The sequence below is a fragment of the Tauraco erythrolophus genome, chromosome 14, assembly GCF_009769465.1.
Source record: "Tauraco erythrolophus isolate bTauEry1 chromosome 14, bTauEry1.pri, whole genome shotgun sequence".
In the NCBI taxonomy this organism is placed as follows: Eukaryota; Metazoa; Chordata; class Aves; order Musophagiformes; family Musophagidae; genus Tauraco; species Tauraco erythrolophus.
Window position 1 is genome coordinate 1,437,196 of NC_141478.1, and position 18,885 is coordinate 1,456,080.

Below are 18,885 nucleotides of genomic sequence, written 5' to 3' on the forward strand. Positions count from 1 at the left end.
AAGCTGCGCAGGAATAAGGGGCAGCCTGGCACCAGGCTCTGCCTTGTCCTTGCCCTGCCCCACTCCCGATGTGGCACAAGTGAGGGTGATGATGGGACGGGGTGACAATAATGCCTCTGATGCGGGTGAAGGATGACGTGCCCACGGAAGCGGCGCGGGCTCTCCGCAGAGGCACGCTGCGGGAGCCCCGGTTTGCAGAGGGTTCGCTGGGATGGGAGCCCTGGGCAACCGGGCAAACTGCGTCCAAAGCGGGAGCTGGTGCCCCGTGTGCACCCCGTGCCCACCCTGTGCCCGGCTGCCTTCAGGGAAGGAGGTGGGAAGCACCAGGCCCAGGGTTAAGGAAGAACTTTGGTTTTTAGGAGCGAAATGAGCCGTGGTGGTGCGGGCGCAGCAGCTCAGTGTTTTCCTCCTCCTCCCTGGACTGACTCTTCCCACCCGGAGCTCCATGGCAGCGGGGTGGGACGAAGGACGGGCACCTGCCACAGCCCTGACCGCTGTCAACGGCTCCTGTGCAAACAGCAGCTGACGAACTCCGCAGGCTCACCCAGCTGGCTGCAAACACACCTCTTCTTCCTCCTCCTCCTCCTCCTCCTCATCCTTATCCCCCTACGGCCGTGCATGAAGCCCCATGGGGATGTCGGGCACCGCAGGGTGTAGGTCCAGCATGAGAGCCTTTGGTTTGTGCCACCTTCACCCGGGGAAGGTTCCTCCCTAGCACTGGCTTTCACCCTTAAAGGCTGCAGTTTGTCTCTGGCGAGACGGGACCTGACGTGTCCCCTGTCCCCCCATCCCACCCCGTCACCCCCCATCACCCTGTCACCATCCCTGTGCCACGTGTCCGGACTCGGCTCCAGCGAGCGCATGGCACGGCATGGCACAGCATGGCATGGCACGGCACGGCATGGCACGCCACGGCCCTCCCACCGCAGCCGGCAACTTTCAGCAGAGGGAAAAGTATTTGAGCTGTTAATTATTAACGTTAACGACTTTCTTAGGGCGGCTCAAGGAGAGAGACGAGTTGAACTGTGCGACCAGTGGCCGGGCTCCCCCGAGCGCTCGGCACCGGCGGCAGCGGCGTGGGACACGCCGGGACCTTTCCCAGCGGAACAAGAGCGGCTTTGTGGGAGGTTGTTATTGCTGCGGGCGCTGCCGGGATCCGCTGGGGCGCTGAGAGGAGAGGGTGGCTTCCCAAAATCGGGCACGTGCTTCAGCGCTTTGCCAGACCCAGCGCCTTCCCTCCTCGGGAGCCGCCCGCGTCCCAGCGCCCCATCCCGCTCCTGAAACGCCACCGAGCGAAACTTCCATGAATCCCGCAAACGGGCAGCGCAGCCACACGCCGCCGGTGCCGGAGGAGGGCAGGGAAAGGGAATGTCCAGCCGGCCCCGGCGCACACGGCTCCTTCCCACCGTCGTCTTTTCACGTCCGAAAAGCTCCCGACCTCCCGGCGCGGACCCGCGGGCGAGCCGACGCCGCGCAAACCCTCGGAAGCGTGAAAATTACCGAGCTGGAAGGATCCAAGCGGGGAAAAAAGCAGAGCAGCCGGTACTTACGGCACAGCCGGCGGGAACGGGGCTGGGTCGGATGCTGCGTTATCCCGGCGCTGGCTCCGGGCGAGCGGATTACTCATCTGTGTACAAACACAGCCCACATGGCCGAGCGCTCTGGAAGCCCGGCCGGGGCGTAGGCGGCCGAGCCAGCGGGCTGGGGCAGGTTTGGCAAAGCTGGCAGCCCCGTGGGAAGGGCAGGGAGGTTCTGCTCAGAGCCCCGCTCCGTTGCCAGCACCCAGCAGGATGGTTCCCGCGCCCCGGCTGGGCTCCGGGGGCCGGACCCGGTGGAGGTCAGCCCCGCCGGCTGCTTTCCCAGATTAGGAGCGAATTAATTCTGGCTCGTCTTTTGAGTGGAACAGGAAAAAGGCAAGAAAATAAAACCGGAAATAACTGTGGCCAAACGCTCTCAGATCGCGCTCTGGATTAGCTTCAGCCGGGCTGCGAGGAAGCGGAATAAGGGCAGGAAAAAATATTAACTCACGGACCTCCCTGTGCATCTTCAGCTCCCGGGGCCCTCCGCTTCAGCCCTGGAAAACACCCAAAAACTTACTTAACTATCTCCAAGGAGACTGTAAAAGTTAAAACCCTCCTGCAGATGAAGAGGGAGGTGCTCCCAAACCAGAGAGGGTCCTTACAGGGTTCCGGCCGGGCGACAGGGCCACCACGGAGCAGGAGCCACCGGCCCCCCCCGGCAAAGCCTCTGGTTTTACCGCAGCCGTTGGTACCGAGTTTCACAATATTTGCATCCAGCAGCAGCTCGAGCACGGCGAGAGGCTGGAGGGGGACACACGGGCATCGCTCCGGCAGGATTCGGTGGCCGGAAAAGCCGGAGCGCGGAGTAACGCAGCGCTCACGGTGGGGGGGATGCAGGAAGGGCCGTACGAGGTCTGGGCTGGTGAATGCCCAGCACCATCCTGCGTTCTAACCACACAGGCAAGTCTCTTGACATCAATTTGTGGGTGTAAGTGCGTTAACCCTCTCCTGCCCGCACTGCCAACGGCTTCCCAGGGCTCCCTGAGCAGCTTTTCGGGTGCTGTTCCCACCGGGAGGGATGCTCCAGGGCTGAGATCGTGCCCGTTCCCCAGTTTCGGAGCCTCGCTGGCTGACCCTCGGTGAGGGGCAGCTACGGGGCGAGCACAGGGATTTACACCGATGGGTCCAGCGATGGGATCCCTATGGAAACGACCCCCTCGCAGAGGGCCAGATCCTGCCAGCAAAACCCAAACCCCGCAGCCGTGACCTCTGCTACTGCGAAACTCATCCCAAAAAGGCAGCAAAAAGGAGCTCAGGGAATGATCTCGCCTCGGCAGGGATGAGCCAGGGATGCGGGGATGGCCGCGTGCCGGCGGAAGCTGATGCTCACGCTGCGGGGTCAGCCCTTTATTTGGGTGAAGAAAGCAAAGCACAGGATGGTTTCCTCGCAGCGCTGCTCGGAGAGGGAGCGCTGGCACGGGTCACCCCCAGCTCCTGCTGCGTTTGTCCTGTTTTGCCGGCAAATTGGCACAAAATCAGGATTTATTTTGTGGGCACGGGGCGGGCGAGGCCACAGCCGGCCTGGGCACACGCACATCTGCATCCAGCTGTGGGCAGGGGACAGCTTGGCTCCCAGAGGAGATTGTCACTGATTCATCCCCCCACGGCCCCCGTCCCTGCGGGGCTACGGGCCAGGAGAGCGGCGAGCCGGGGGAAAACGCTGCCCCTCTGCCCACCTTGGCCTTGAGGGTGTGTTTTAAACCATCTCCCAGGCTCTTTTTCTCCTCCAGACCATTGCCCGCAGAGGCCGAGATGCAGATTTACTCTCCTTGCCCCCTCGCCTGCCAGGTTTACGAGCCGCAGCCGGTCAAATGAGCTGGAAAGGCTGAAGTCTGCTGCTGGGCTGTAATAAAACCAGGAAAGACTCAAAAATGACTCCTGGTTGTTTTGCACGATCGCTGACACGAACCCATCAAATAATCCAGCTGCATTTATTTGCAGTGGTGGCGGAGGAGAGATTTTATACCTGAATACTTGGACCCTGCTTTGGGCACAAGCTCCAGCCCCGGGCAGGACCTTCTTCCCATCAGCCTGGGGACCCTCGTGGTTCCCAACCTGGCATTTTCAGCTCCTGTGCAACTGGTGCAACGAGTTTCAAATCAGTGGAAGCCACCCCAGCTGTGCACACTCACCCCCGGATGTGCACACTCATCCCCAGATGTGCACAGCCACCCCTGCAGATGTGCACATCCACCTCCCGGGCGTGTACACCCTCTTGCAGGTGTGCACCCCTAAATATGCTCTGCACTTCTCCCCTCCATGTGCAGGTGTGACCACCACCCATGGGGCAGGGGATGCCGGTGGTCCCCATCGGACTGGAGCAGAGGCTGTGCCGCGGGTGCCAGCGCTCATCCCACCCGTGGGCTCAGCTCTGAGCGAGTATTTCTTATTCTTGAAATTAACAGGAGAGTCTGGGCGCAGAATTTCCCCAAATTTGCGTTGAGTGGTGAAGACCAAACGTGGGGAGGGGACCCTCCACCCCACCAACATCCAAGCACGTGAAAGCTGTGGCAGGGGAGGAGCAAGGAGCATCCCTGGCCCCGCAGCCGTCAGAGCAGGGGGGCTGGAACTAGATGGTCTTGAAGGTCCCTTCCAACCCAAACCATTCCATGATTCTATGATCCTGGGAGGGGTCGCTGAGGCCATAGGGAGCCTGGTGTCCCGTTCTCCTGGCAAAGGGCACCTTGTCAGGGCAGCCTGGTTCATCCCTCCCCTCCGTTATCCCAAGAGCAGCCGCCGCCGCCGCCTCCTCTCCGTGGCTCCAGCTGGGGACTCCCCGTGCAGCCTCCGAACCCACTACTGGGAGGTGCAGAGGCAGAACTGGTTAATATTTAATTGAGCCCTAAGCCCACATGTTTAATTACGCATATTTAATTCTTCCCCCTGTTATTCATGGTCTACCGCAAAGCGCCGTCTGTTTGGTGCAAACCCCGCCGGGGGCTGACCCGGCCTGTCCAGCTCCCACTGCCCTGTGGGGCCCGATCCTGATCCCAGGAGCTGCCCGCAGAGGACGAGGGCTCCCGCTGCCCGCGCTTCAGCAGCAGCATCTTCGCAGCAGGCGTTGCCACAGCGCCGATCGGTGCCACTGGGCACAACCGCAGTGCAAATACCAACACGGAAAAATTCTGCGGAATAGGAACCCAGCAGTGAATCCTGCTGCTCCCAGTTGGTTTTTCCCCGTAAGAGTGAGTTGTTGTGAGCTGGAGCTATTTGAAATGAGGACAACCGGTTGTTCCAGACCTCGTGCTGGTTCAGACCGAAGCGGAGCCGAGCTCACGACGTGCCCGACTCGCAGAATTGCACAACGCCCGTCGGTGACCCGGGGCTGGCACGGGGGCTGCAGCGCGTCCCCCGGCCCCCCGCTTCCGTGGGCTTTGACGCCACGTGCTGCTGGCAGGACTGGCACACGGGAGCGGCTCCCCGAGCACCGCTGGCACCGGCCGATCTCAGCCACCGTCGGTGCCACAAGAGGCTTTGCAGAAATGATTGCAAACAAAGGGGCAGGATGGGCAGAGCGGGGGCCCTGCCCTACCCCTTCTGCAATGGGCAGGGAAAACCAGGGCGAAAGCAGGTGGGGGCTTTGAGCGGGACAGGGTGGCTCCAGGAACAGTGCTGCCCCAGCATGCAAACCCACCCGGACCCCAAAACTTCAGAAAATTTTAAATTCACCCAAAAAAAAAGGAAAAAAATGTCTACCAGCAGCAGCTCCATCACCACCATTAGCACCCGCTGCAGCAGCAGAGGACAACCCCGCTGCAGCCCCTGAACGCTGGTGGAGACCAAATCCTCTGCCCTTCTCTGCGCCCCGAGGAACTGGGGGGCTCAGCATGGTGGGGTGGGCTCTACCCCCGCGGGTCACCGCTGAGCCTGGGAGGTGCCTGCGGAGCAGCTCCGGCTTCACCCCGGCGTTTCCTCCCCTCCTGCTCCACCAGTGCCTGTTCCCCACCTCCCGCATCCCACGGGGACCCCCACATCGGGAGGGCAATGGGGGGAGCACTGAGGTGGCCGAGCCTGGATGGAAAAAGGGGAATCCGGCCAAAATCACCACCCTGGCACGTGCCAGGTGGTCAGCAGGACCCCCCAGCTCCCCCGGCCCTGGCTGCTGGCACAGCCCAGCTCATGCAACACGTTTCTGGCTCCAGCCCACCTTAATTAATATTTTTAATTACAAAATGAATGTGCTGACACATTCTGCTTACAGGGCACATGAGATAGAGGAATGTGCCAGCACTGACGTTACTGATAAATTTTTGGGAGGATGTGGGTGTATGGCAGCCCCAGCCGGGCACGGGGATGTGGCAGGGAGAGGGAGGAGAGCCCCTCTGGAAAACCAGCGGGGAGAGAAGTGGGTGCTGGAGAGGAGCCAAACCCTCGCTGGAACACTGGGACTCCACTGGGAAAATCACCCCAGCCCTTCCTCCCCATCCCCAGCGCAGAAATCCAGCCCCAAATGCAAACCTACGTTTGGAAAGTGCTTCCTGACACCCTCATCATCATCACTTCTCCGGAGCTTCACGCGCTGCCCTCCCTGCCCACAGCACCCGCGGGCACAGCTGGATTTGGCCCCGCTCGGCACAAGCTGGGCCCGGAGCATTAATGGGAGCAACAGCTGGTGTTAATATTTAATTCTCTGTGAGCAGCTCATCTCCCAGTTAAGCACCCGGCAGCCAGTCCCGCCGTCCCTGGGCACAAGGAAATGGTATTTCCCACCAGCTGCTTCTGCTGACATTTGATTGTCCAAACAAGGGCCGGGGAAAACAAAAAAGCTACAGTGGAAGACCGGAGCGTTCGATGGGATCCAGCCGAGCCCCGCGAGCACGTGGGATAAAGATGGGATTTCAGTCAAAAGGCTTCTTTATCATCAAACTAACGGGTCGGTATTCCCCGCCCCGGCGATGCCATTTGGATGTTTGTATTTTCCCCTCCCAGGAATGGGCTTTGCAGAAATAAGTCTTTGTCGGTGCTTCCCGCACACGAGCGGCTGAAGGTGCCGGAATTCCAACCAGGGAAAAGCTCTTGGGAGCAGCATTTCTGCTGACAGAGGGGAGCGGGAGGCAGATGGGACGAGGGCTGGAGCCCTCAGGATGGTGCAGAAGGGAGGCTGCACAGGGAGCATCTTCCCACTGGAAAATACTATCAATCTGGCCTTGCTTTGGAGGAAAAACAAAACAAAAAACCAACCCCAGAGAGACACCTCACCTTCACCACCACCAGGAGCAGGACCCGGTACCAGCATCCATCCACGCCAAGGGCAGGAGCAGAACCTCAAGTGCTCAAGGCTGGGCCAACACTCTTGCTCCTTCCCAAACTCAGCACCAGAAGCCTGAGCTTGCTCTAACGAGCCATCATTTAACACTCCAGCTTGAGCAATGCTGGAAGCAAGTCCAGGTATCCTGGGTGGGTGGTGCTCTGCCTCCCAAGGGACAGCAGCAGCCATCCCAGCACCCACGTGCACTGGGAAATAAAGTGCTGTTGGCATACTCACAGCATGAGGGTCCAACCTGCTGGTCTAAAGGCTTGGTGACACCTTGGAAGGAGCAGCGTGTCCTCCACCTCGAGGATGAACGGCCTTCGTGGCAGCTGGCATGGGATGCTCAGGGCCAGCGGGTGCAGACGGACAGACTCCCCTCACCTGCACCAACATGCAGCTCATGGGATGGCTCCTCCGGTGGCACAGAGGGGTTTGACCCCTTCCAGGGGGGTGTATGCCTCTTCTCCAGGATGGGAAACACAGGAGCAGCCATGAGAGCAGGAGCAGAACCTCTCCGCTCCGCTCGTTAGTGGTTATTACCCCTGCTCCAGGTAGCTCCATCCCGTTATCTTCAGTTGGAGCCGACGAAGCTCTCGGCAAGTTGCTTAGAGGTCCAAATCCGACAAGATGAGCTCTCCAAATATTTACTGCCCTAAAGATCCGAGTGGGTGAGCGCCAGGACGGCTTTCGAAATTGGCACTCCACCGCTGCGAAACCCACCTGGTTTGATAGGCTGAAACGCCGGGTGCTTGGCACTGAAATAGCTCCTGCCAGTTTTGGAAAGAGATTTGGGAAGTGTAGAAGCAGCTTTTTAACACGCAGGGAGCGCAATGCGTGCACGGGAGCTACCAGTCACTCCAGGCACATGGTGAACGCGTCTCCTTTCACCACAGCCTGAGCCACGCACGCTGGAAGTCATCATAGAATCATAGAATGGTTAGGGCTGGAAGGGACCTTCAAAGGCCATCTAGTCCAACCCCCCTGCAAGGAACAGGGATATCTCCAACTAGATCAGGTTGCTCAGGGCCTCGTCCAACCTGGCCTTGAACGTCTCCAGGGATGGAGCATCCACCACCTCTCTGGGCAACCTGTTCCAGTGTTCTACAACTCTCATGGTAAAAAATTTTTTCCTAATATCCAACCTGAATCTACCTCCCTCTATTTTAAAACCATTACCCCTTGTCCTATCACAACAGGCCCTCCTGAACAGCCTCTCCCCATCTTTCTTGTAGGCCCCCTTGAGGTACTGGAAGACCGCTATAAGGTCACCCCGGAGCCTCCTCTTCTCCAGGCTGAACAGCCCCAACTCTTTCAGCCTGTCCTCGTAGGAAAGGTGCTCCAGCCCTCGCATCATCTTCGTGGCCTCATCACCAAGACAACACGTTTAAATCCACTTCTATTTTCAGTCCCTACCTTTTTAACAAACTGCTACGTAACGAAAAAAACAATATTCTCACCCAAGAAGTTGGGAGCCAGTCCCGAAGCCCTGCCCGGCTGCGGAAGATCCGCTCGAGGCGTTTCGGTCCCGTAAAATTATTCCCGACCGAGTCAAACGTGGCACCGTGGGCACCAGTCACGTCTGTGGCCAAGGAGGAAACGACTTCCCATCGACCAGGACACGCTGGCTCCGATTTAACGGCACTTCTGCACCAGGCTGGCACGGAGGTGACCTCAACTCCAATTTTGGGGGGGAATTTTGATAGGACTTGCAGGTTTTTAGCTGAAAACAGGAGTTAAGAGACTAGTGCGTTTCTTGCAAATTACAGGCAACCCCAGCAGACCACCCGTGGTCTTTGTCAGGGTATTTTTTTAAATGACCAGTTAGTTAAAATTGCTATTTAACAAAAATCACATTAACTCAAAAACGAGATGCATTTAGCAGAACGAACTCACACCAGCAACGTACTGCATGAGCTTTACTTGAACAGACAGAGAATATAGATCTGTGGTCCTTCTCCCAAAGCAGTAAACTCCTCTCACTGTTGAAGAACAAACGTTTTCCACCTCACTTGGAATAAAAACCTTCTGAAATTCCCTAAAAGGAGGCATCTCAGAACCACTAATTGCTCATCAGGGCTCATCTGCAACCACGCGTAGGAGAGAAGGTACCAACAGAAACAAATGAAAACGCCCCACGTTTGTCTTAAGATACAAAAATTTATTTTACAGTCTTATAAAGCAGCTTTACATGAAGCACAAACGTTGATCCATTTACTTTGTATATAAACATAGTAGAACCTTTCCCTCTGCAAAAAGTCATGTCTCGCTGTATACAAAACTAACATGTGCACATTGTGCTTAAACTGCAAAGTCTGTACAGCTTTACAAAGGACTACCCTTTACAAGAGCATCCTGTAAACAATTTATTGCATATTTAACACATGGTGTATATCCCACATGTGAAAAAAAAACAACAACAACAACAAAAAGCAAAAAACGTAGAAAAAATAAAGCACAATTACCAGGTGAATGAAAATAGCAGCTTTCAGTGAACGTCTTGCACAATGGCTGAGGAAAGCAGCACTGCCACACTCGTACGGTTGTGCTTGTGTGCCACTGGCTCGCACGGCCCCGTGCGCACGGTGCTTCCCATGAGGTCCACGGGCAGGAAGCCTCACGGAAAGACTAAACAGATCCCAGCGACTAAGACCTTTGTCAGCTTGAAGACTGAGAGCAAACGAACAAAACCCAACTTAAGTGAATTCGGTGAAGTTATGGGCACCGATGTCCAATGATCCTCTTTCCCCTGCTCAACTCAATTAAAAAAAAAATAACAGGAGAAACCCCCACGTTGACTCTCTCCGGTTCTCCAACCTCTGATGGTGGTTGGTTTGATTCACACGTGTGCTAAGGCCAACGGAAACGCCATGGAGATGTGAAGGGGAAGGTGGTCCGAGAGGACCGACGGCGCTGGCATGGCCAACCGACGCCTCTGGGCTCACCCATCCAACCAGGCTGACTCACACGAAGCGCCGGCAGATCAGCGACGCTGCAATTTGTCAACTGACATTAATCCCCCCCCAAAAAAAAAACCCAAAAAAGAGGAAATTGTGGCCTCCATAAGGCACCGATACCATCTCTCGAGCAGTACCCAAAGAGTCTCTCTAGATTCTCCAAATCCAAAATGGGCAAAAGATGGAGGAAACAGGCAGGAGAAAGATGTTTCTGTGTTTGCAGTAAGGACCAGCTGTTTGTAAAGGAAGCACATTTTTTTCTGGGTTTTGTGTGTGTGTTTGTGCACATGTATGTAAAAAAAAAAAAAAAAAATTTCACCTCTGCTACCTTTGGTATTGAAATTTCTCCTGTGCCATCCGCTTCTCATACGAACTGCCACGACCGTAGCGTGCGTTTGCAAAGATCAAGTAACTACAAAGTTCTTCCAAATATCTGCGAAAAATAGAAAAAGCATCGAAAAAAAACAAAGAAAAAAAGAAAAACCACGCCAAGATGCAGACTGTCCCTTGTGCCCAGCCTTTCTGTGGTTTGAATGAACTTTGTCCTCAGGAGGAGCATCTTCAGCTTAACCCCCACCTACACGTACGACCTGTAGTAGGGTGAGTGGAAAAACCCCAAAACTGACAGATGTCCTTCCCACGCCGGCGTACATTGGATGCTTTGGAGTCCAGGACTCTTACAGCAAACACCAGCATGTCCCAGCAGAGCTGGCAACCTGGCATTTGCTACGCTACCAAACGAAACACCCCTGCTCCAACGATGCCATCGGTTGGTTTTACTCTTCCGGATCGACCGGGATGCTGCCCGCCGCGAAGGCGGACTGACGGTGGGCGTAAAGGATGGATAAACATGGAAAAATAAACCACCTGGTTTCTCCTGCGTTACAACAGCACAGTGAAAGCGTTGGGGTTATTGCACGGGCACCCCTGCTCGCTGGGCAGTGCCACGAAGACAAAGCACACCCAAGGAGCCAGTGCTGGTGATGGAACGACCCCTTACACTATGAGTGACGCAGCAGGCAGAGGTGGAATTTGGTATTAAAGCACGGGTGGAGCTGGAAAGTCCTCTGGGGTGATCTGAATTTTTAAAGTGTTTGGTATTCTCAAGCAGGTTAAAAATCAGAATCACCACTGGAAAACCTTAATCAATTCCAGTTGAATTCCTACGCGCTACTCGAGACCAGCAACACGTCGCGCTCGGGAATTCAAGACAAGGCTCCCAAAGAATGAAGATGCCAAAGCTTAGAGAAACCTCTCAGATGGAATTAAAAAACACAATACAAAACACCGGGCTCCACGACAAGAGATTCCAGCTACCAGGGAGGAGATGACACCAGGGACCCTGACGGTGATGGGGAATTTGGCTTTCTAAAAGGGGGGTGGCACGGCCGCAGGCTTCGTGAGGCCCACCAGCCCCACCGAGTTGTGCTTACGTGACGTGAAACCTGCACGCTGCCTGCTGTCCACACGTCTGCCAGGGAACCACACAGCTAAAGATCTCCCTACAGAGAAGTGGGGGGGGGAAAAAAAAAAAAAAAAAAGATATTTTTCACCCCAAGAAAAGAATCTGTATAAAAAAAACCCCAAACATCTTTAAAAAGATACACTGTCCACTACCCAGGCTACGAGTAAATCCACGTTCACGGCGTTACACCACACGATGAGTTACGCTGTTCCGACATACACACATAAAACTCCGTTTGGAAAGAGGCCACGGACTAACTTTTCAGGCAAGTGCTGGACTTGAGAGACCTGTATGGCTTCTGCAAATATTTTCCTCCAAAAAGGAAAAAAAAAAAAAAAAAAAAAAAAAAAAAAGCACAAACAAACCAAAAAAAAACGTCCCCAAACTCAGGAGCACAAAGGGGTTTTGCTTCGTGCCGAGTTTCGCTGCGGAGCACTAAGGACAGGTGAAGTTCCCGAATCCTACTCATCCGACCCAAAGGTTTTCACACTGGAATGCAATGATTTCAGGAGATCAGTTTTAAGGATCACTTCTTTGAAACGGTCCATAAAAAAAAACAACCTCAGGATGTGACCTTGGGAAGCGTACCTGCGGCCCGGGGGGGGTTTGGTTGGATGCTCTAGTTGTGCTTCGCCCGGCCGCCGCGCAGGTAGCTCTTCCACCTCTTGACGAACTCTTTGAAGATGGGGGACTCGTCTATGGTGCTGAGGAGCTGGAGCTGGTTGATGTGGGTGGTGTGATAGTCCCAGCGGGCCAGGTTGGGAGCGGTGCCCAGCATGAAGTGCCGAAGGTCGTAGATGGTCCCTGAGCCCGTGTCGTAGAGGGGAAGCATGGCCTTCAGGGACTCCATGCCCCGCTCGTAGAGGACCCGTGCCTCCTTCCCCAGCTTCTCCCCGGCCGTCTCCTTCAAGTCATACAGCCCGATCAAGGAGTACATGAAACCGTTGAGCACGAAGGAGCTGGGCGAGGTCGGGTACTCCTCGTACCAGTCGTGGCGGTTCATGAAGACGGCTTTCACCCCGCGCTGCTCCACCGGCAGCTTGTACGGCGCCGTCGCCCGCAGAGCCGAGCTGAGGAACGCGGGGTCCTTCGTCAGCAGGTACGCCCGCACCAGCGTCGAGATGGCCTGCCCTTGTGCCATGGCCGAGTACCAGCCCGGGTCCAAGGACTTAAAGCCTTCTCCCAGCTTCCTCGTCACCATGATGGGCCAACCGCCCCTCTCGTCCTGGTTCCTCACCAACCAGTTGCTGGCAGCAAAAAAAGCCGCCATGTGAGCGGTGGCCGAGATGGTGATGTTATCAAGAAAGCCTCGACCCTTCGCTACCAGCCTCACCACTCTCTTGGGCATGATTTTGGTCTGCTTGACGGCTTTCGTGTTCGAGAGGCCGACACCCTTCCGCAGGTCGGTGACCAGGTCCCTGGTGAGGGTGCTCCAGCTAGTCCTGGGACCGATGCCGTAGTAGATGTCTCGGTCCTTGAAAGCGATGAGCTGGGTGTTGGAGACGTAGTGCACGGTGAAGAGCTGGTTCTTCTCCGTTGTCTCGAGAACCACGGAAACGCTCCCGTTTGTTACGAATTTGAGATCAAAAGAAATAATAAAATCTCGGGCGTTCCCAAGCTGCAGAGATACCCCCTCGGTATTTTCTGAAAAAGAAACAAAAAAAAACCAACCTTCATTTCTCCAAAGCATTTCAGCTACAGAGCTCAGCTTCCAGAGGTAACCCCCTCTCACCAGGCAGGATCCAAAAGCTTTTAGGGCAGCCCATCAATAATTCAATCGCTCTTTCCGCGCGCTATCATATATTATTTAATTAAGGCTAAAAGTAAATCCGTGCGTGAAAGCCGACTCCCCCAGCACCACAGGGAACTCGTTTGCATCCGACATTAACCCGCTGCAGCACTTTGCTGTGGAGCAGAAGTGCCAGGGGCTCCATCGGTGGCTTCAGCAGATGTTTCTGGCACCCGAGCGATGGAGGAGTGTGATGGACACCGGCAGGATCTGGGGGAAGGGAATGGGCCACCAACAGAGGATGCAGGATAGGCAGAGCCGGACTTTTCCCACAGGATGGGGCACAGCATAGAACGCTGTGTGATTTTTCCTCTGCTGTAATTCAAAATATAAACCCACCACACCCCCCGTTTTGTTCCCAACTGGAAATTTTCACTCGGCAGAAAAGATGCCGAAAACGCGGTGTCGCTTGAGCGGTCGCGTTTCTGAATAAAGCTCTGCTTTCAGAAAAAAGAAAATAAAAAAAGCCAGGAGTGCCAAGAAGTAGGCATTTAGGATCCCCCCGAGGACTAATATTTAAATCTGCGACTTTTTTCTTTCCCAACCTGACAGTTCCCAAAACCAGTGCACTGATGAGTTTAATGGGAGGAAAAACGAAAAGAATATAGAAAGACTATGGCGTTAAAGTATTTATTAACCTCCCCGTTGGCAAAACTCAGTTTAATTAAAAAAAAAATATTCATTGAAGCTCCTAGGCAATGCCACATAATGAAATCCAGTGTCCTCTCGCAGGCTGGGTTTTAAAACGTAACATCGACTCCTCCCCCAAAAAACCTACACTAGAAGATCAAAGGGCTAATTAGTTCGTAATGCTGCGTGCAAATCCTACGGCTCTGAGGGCACCGAGGGATGACAAACACTTACAGACAGTCAAATTAATGGCTTTCCAAGGCATAAAATGCTCCTGTGCGAGGCAATTGTTTCCTTTCTGCTACTCCTCGACGTGTGAAACGCCCCATAAATATTTCCCTGTGCAACCGACAAGTTTTGATCGGCTTTTTCTGCAGAGCAGAGGCTCTTCCCACCTCCCAAACCAACCGACGGCACTTTGCAACGTCTTGTGTTGCAACGTGCTGCTGCACAGTCCCTATTATTTTGACGGAATGTCACGTTTTCCCATCTTTTAAAGTCAAAGCTTCGCTCCTCGGAGTTTTGGAGATCAGCATCTGCTTCGGGAGAAGAAACGGAGCCCTTTGCTACACACCATTTTGCTCCTACGAAAAATCTAATTAAAACCCCTCACTCGCAATTCCTGTCAAGTAGGGTTTATGGTTCCTTGTGAACAAATGCTTGTGTGATAACGAAGAGAATTACAATAGGGGGGGGGAAAAAGAGTTTTCAGAAGCGAAGGAGAACTAAAGGCTGCCCGTTGTTTGCACTGCCCTAAGCACCTATAAATCCATTACTTAAGGGCACCTACGGCGAGTGGATGCATCCCACGGCCTTCGAGCCCCGCAGATTACTCTGCCATCAATAAAGGATGAGGAGGGAATACAGAACAGATCTTTCAGCCTTTCCTCTCCCCGTATTTATCTACTACAAAGACACGAGAGTGTTCGACAATTTTTTCCCTAGAGACCCAGGCCTAAGGTGCCAACTGAAAATTACTTCATTGTCTTTTTAAGTAATGGACTCATTAATTCTAATGGGTATTGATCGAGGAAAAATACATTACATCCTTATTAACGAGCCTGTCCCAGCACAAAGGAAACTCTTGCACGAAAGAATGAATTTCCCTGCTAAGTGCAGCACAGAACATGGTGAATTGAAGAGAGAGCAACAACACGCATCCTGCACGTCTGCAGGTGATGGAGAGCGCCCACCTGCAGCCCCAATCTTCACCATCCTCCCCCTGTCCTCTGCAGCACGTGGCAGCTGCTCCCTCTCGCTGCCTTGCTTGAGGCAACTTGGGTTAACCAGGACTAAAATCTCCCAATTTTGCAAAAAACAGTTGCATCCCAACGAAGAGAGATCCCGGCTCCAAGCAGAGAGGCTGCACGTGCTACGCTTGCTCCAGGCTGAAAATAGACCTTATCTATCATCTGTCAACATCTGCTTATCACACGCCAGCGCTACTTCCCAGGCTCCACAACTGGTTCCATTTTTTGTTTGCCCGCTTCTATTTTCAGACAGAAGCTGAAAGGCTCAGGAAACGTGACTGTAGCTTCTCCCTGCCCTCCACGCAGCCACCCCCCCATCTTTTCATTCAAATAGTGTTGGAAAAGCAGCGATGGAGAGACAACAGAAGAAAAGGAAAACTCCAGAGGTACAGGAACAAGGTGATGTTCTCAGGTGAGGTCTTAAGGATGGGAAGTCACGCAGGATGAAGGAAAACACAGGAATCCCACCAAGATAAAGCTCCCCAGGTACCATCTGGGCAAATTAACAGCCGTGCCTTATTTGCCACGCGTTTAGGATAACCCACCTGGAGCCACGAACTGTTTGACGCTGGTGAACTTGGCTTTGTCGGACACCGTGGACAGGGAGCAGCCTTTCGGCACCGTCCAGTCCACGGGCCTGCTGGCTTTGTCCTTCTCCTCGGCCGTTTCGTACACCTCGATGTGGGGTGGCTTCTCCGTCAGGTTTTTGCTGTAGTGACTCAAGCCGTACTGCGCGATCTGGATGGGGTAGAAGTAGCCTTGAGGTCCCCACTGGGTGGATAACGGCACGCCTACGAGAGAGGAAGAAAATGAGCGTTTGAGCAGCGTGTTTTCAAAAAACAGCGTTTGCAGCCCTGCACACTGCTCCTCCTTCTTGCCCCATCGCTCCTTTACTTCTAGCAAATGATGTTTCCAGGCTGCACCATTAGATAAAGTCGCTCCCGTTTACACTGAGATCCGTGACTACTCAAAACTAAGCAGATCTGAATGGTAGAGAAGTCCTCACCACGGTCTTCCACACGTTCTCATTTAATTGTTTACTGAAGCACCATACTTATTATAAAATACATTGAAAATGCCCTAACAGACTTTCCCCCCCCTACCCCAGAGACCACTAAATCTCCAAATGATGTTACATCTAACGCAATCCCTTTAACATCACATAAATCTTTGCAAATTAAGTGTATATGTTACTACTAGATTTTGGTAAGAGTTATTTGATGCTGAAAGAACAATTTACCCAGCATCCACAAACCTGCTCCAACTACCTTGGCTCCCCTAAGAGTATTACAAGCGCAGTCTGAAGTGGTGTCTGCAGAGACCAGTCAGGCTCTCTACGCAATACCAGCGGAATATTTTCCAGTTCTTCCACTCAAAGCTGTCCCTTGTCTTCAGAGCTACTGCTCCAAGTCCAGCTGCCCCTGGAATTAACCCTCGGCACACAACTCCCTGTCCCAAAAGCTGGTAGCCTCACAGGAGAGCACACTTCTCACTCATAAATATATTTTTTTATACATATATATAAATTATACATTATAAATTTAGGATGATTTTAGATTTGAAAGTCTGCACCGACCAGAAGAACCCCCTGGAGCAGAGGGTTCTTTCGAGGACTCAATGCAGGAAGATCTTTCAAGGATTCAATGCAGAGAGAACATCTTCTGCAGAAGATGTTCTGCAGAATGCATCTTCTGCATTGCATTTTGCACGCAAAACCCATCAAACAAGCTCTGACAACATCACATAGTCATGCTCGATATAAAACCCTCACCCTCCATTGGACTGTGGGCAGAGATGCACCTGCAGGAATCCCTGCCCAGCTCCAGGCTCTTCTCTGCCTGCCCTCCACCAGCTCCCGGGAGCCACAGCCTCGGGTTTTGGTGATTCATTTAGGTGAATCCTTCACAGACAAATTAATTGCATGACACGCCAGCTTTCTGCAGTGACTGTATCATGGGAAGAGCTTGCCTCAACACAGCAGAGCATCACTGAGATGCATGAAAATTCAGGTATTTTATTCCTTAAGTGAAAGTTGGTCTTTAATTTATAAGAGGTCACAGTGTCACATTCCATAATGGTTTTACAAAGTCATTAATTTTTTAATATGAAACTCAACGAGAATTTTCTGCAACCAAACCTTTGCCGAGACGCGGGAAGACCCCACGTCCTAATTACCGATTGCACAGCTTAGCCAAAGTGCAAACTGGAAAGGTTTTACCGGATCTTAATTTTATCCAGGACACTCGAGTCGCTGGAGAGCTTTTTGACCCTTCAGCAGCTCTCCGAAACCGATGCCCTGCCTGCCCCGGGCACGGTGACGCCGATTCACCCGGACCGCGCACGGGATGAGCTTTGGTAAGAGCTAACCCCACACTGCTGAGCAAAACCCTCCCCGTTTGCCCCAGAGGTTCGACTGCTGTATCTCCAGGACCGCCCCAGCAACGCAAGGAGATGGGATATTGTCAAACTTGAAGACAAACCCCCGAATTTTAAAGCTGCCCATGCTTGGCCAGGCTGTTCCGTTCCATGGGTGCTGGCAGTGCCATCTGGCTCAGAGTGTGGGGCTGTATCTGTGCCCATGGGGAAGCAGGAGCCTCCTCAGACAGCAGGGCCAGGCTTTTTTATTTAATTTTAGATTTTAAAATCATTGAGGCTCCCTGACAGATAGGACAAGTGTCAATAACAACACCAAAACCTGACGGCAGCACTGTAGGAGAAGCATCCTGGCACCTCTAGAGTTTGCTGCAACCAGTAAAATCGGAGATCATAGAATTGTAGGATAGTTTGGGTTGGAAGGGACCTTTAAACGTCATCTAGTCCATCTCCCAGGATGCAGAAGGGAGCTGGGAAAGCTCAGCACAAAGCGGAGACTGCGCACAATTTCTCCAAGGCTTTTTTGTCGAGACTATCACGACAAGATTAAGATCGCTTTGTATCTCAAGCGACGGCAGCAAACCTTAAGAAGCGTTTCAACTATTAAAAAAGAAAAAAAAAAACAAAACACCAAACACAAACCTTCAACGCCACTTATGCACTTCACTCTGTCTCGAACCTCTACGTTGTAGCCCTCGAAGGACATGAAGACCCCGTCGGGGTGGTAAGGTGCTCGCTGTGTGTATACTTTGGAGTAGCTATGAGAGAATTCAAACCTGTCATAACCATCGTACTGAGCAATTTTCCCATAAACCTCAAAGTATTTCTCTACCCAGCTGAACGGCAGGAAGACCTCGTTGCCTTCCCTCCTCCCTTTAACGGTGTGCTCGTCATTGATCAGACAGTCAATCTCCTCGTACTTCAGCCCCGGGGCTTTGTTGAAGCCCCCCGCGACGGGGGGAGCCTTCTGCTGCTCCTGGGGTGATGCCTCCTCGCTCTGCTGCCGGGCCGGGTCGCTCTCGGAGGCGGCGGCGGCTCCGCGGCGCTCGGGGCCGGCCGGGCTGCGGGGGAACGGGCCGGCTCGGTCGGAGGAGCATCGGTTCCAGAGCAGCACCGTCACCAAGGTGAAGAGGGCGCAGATGACGATCAGTGTCTTGTAGTTGACCCGAGCTGCCAAGCAACGCATATTCACACCATACCTGCAAAACAGAGAGGAAAGAGGTTCTGAAGAAGCGGTGCTTTACAGCCGGAGCTGTCGGTTCCGCCAATTCGGAGCCTGCCCGGTGGGAGCATCGCCACGTGCGTCACCGACCGCGTTCCGTGGGAACGGGGTGGGTACCTAGAAGAGAATTCGGGTTTTTCCAGCTCTCCACAAGCCATGAGATCAAACGTACCAAGTCATGATTCACCCCCCCGGCTGCAACAACAGATTGTTTCACCGAACGCAAAGAATCGGCAGCGATCGCGGGGCAACCACCTCTAAACAAAAAGCTCCATGTTCCCGAGATGCTCAGCAGCCACTGGGAATCAGCAAACAGCCTCTCACCGGCCTCGGCGCACAGCAGGATGAGAAATCCTCAGCAGAATATAACC

The 18,885-nt window shown here is 53.7% G+C and overlaps 1 protein-coding gene across 1 annotated transcript; it reads right to left on the bottom strand.

The window, feature by feature from the left end:
- Positions 1 to 11,869: 11,869 nt before the first annotated feature.
- Positions 11,870 to 18,505, bottom strand: GLCE (glucuronic acid epimerase). Its single transcript, XM_086620504.1, has 3 exons — positions 17,935 to 18,505; positions 15,465 to 15,710; positions 11,870 to 12,894 (listed from the first exon to the last, which is right to left on the bottom strand). Exons 1-3 carry the CDS (start codon positions 18,476 to 18,478, stop codon positions 11,870 to 11,872), a joined length of 1,815 nt encoding a protein of 604 aa, XP_086476630.1. The 5' UTR covers positions 18,479 to 18,505.
- Between the last annotated feature and the right edge of the window lie 380 nt (positions 18,506 to 18,885).

Excerpts from the sequence above, each read along its gene's own strand:
- GLCE (XM_086620504.1), bottom strand. The coding sequence starts at position 18,478 with ATGCGTTGCTTGGCAGCTCGGGTCAACTACAAGACACTGATCGTCATC. Across the intron at positions 15,711-17,934 it reads GTGCATAAGTGGCGTTGAAG|GCGTGCCGTTATCCACCCAG; the intron begins GTTTGTGTTTGG and ends CCTCTCTCGTAG. Across the intron at positions 12,895-15,464 it reads CAAACAGTTCGTGGCTCCAG|AAAATACCGAGGGGGTATCT; the intron begins GTGGGTTATCCT and ends TTTCTTTTTCAG.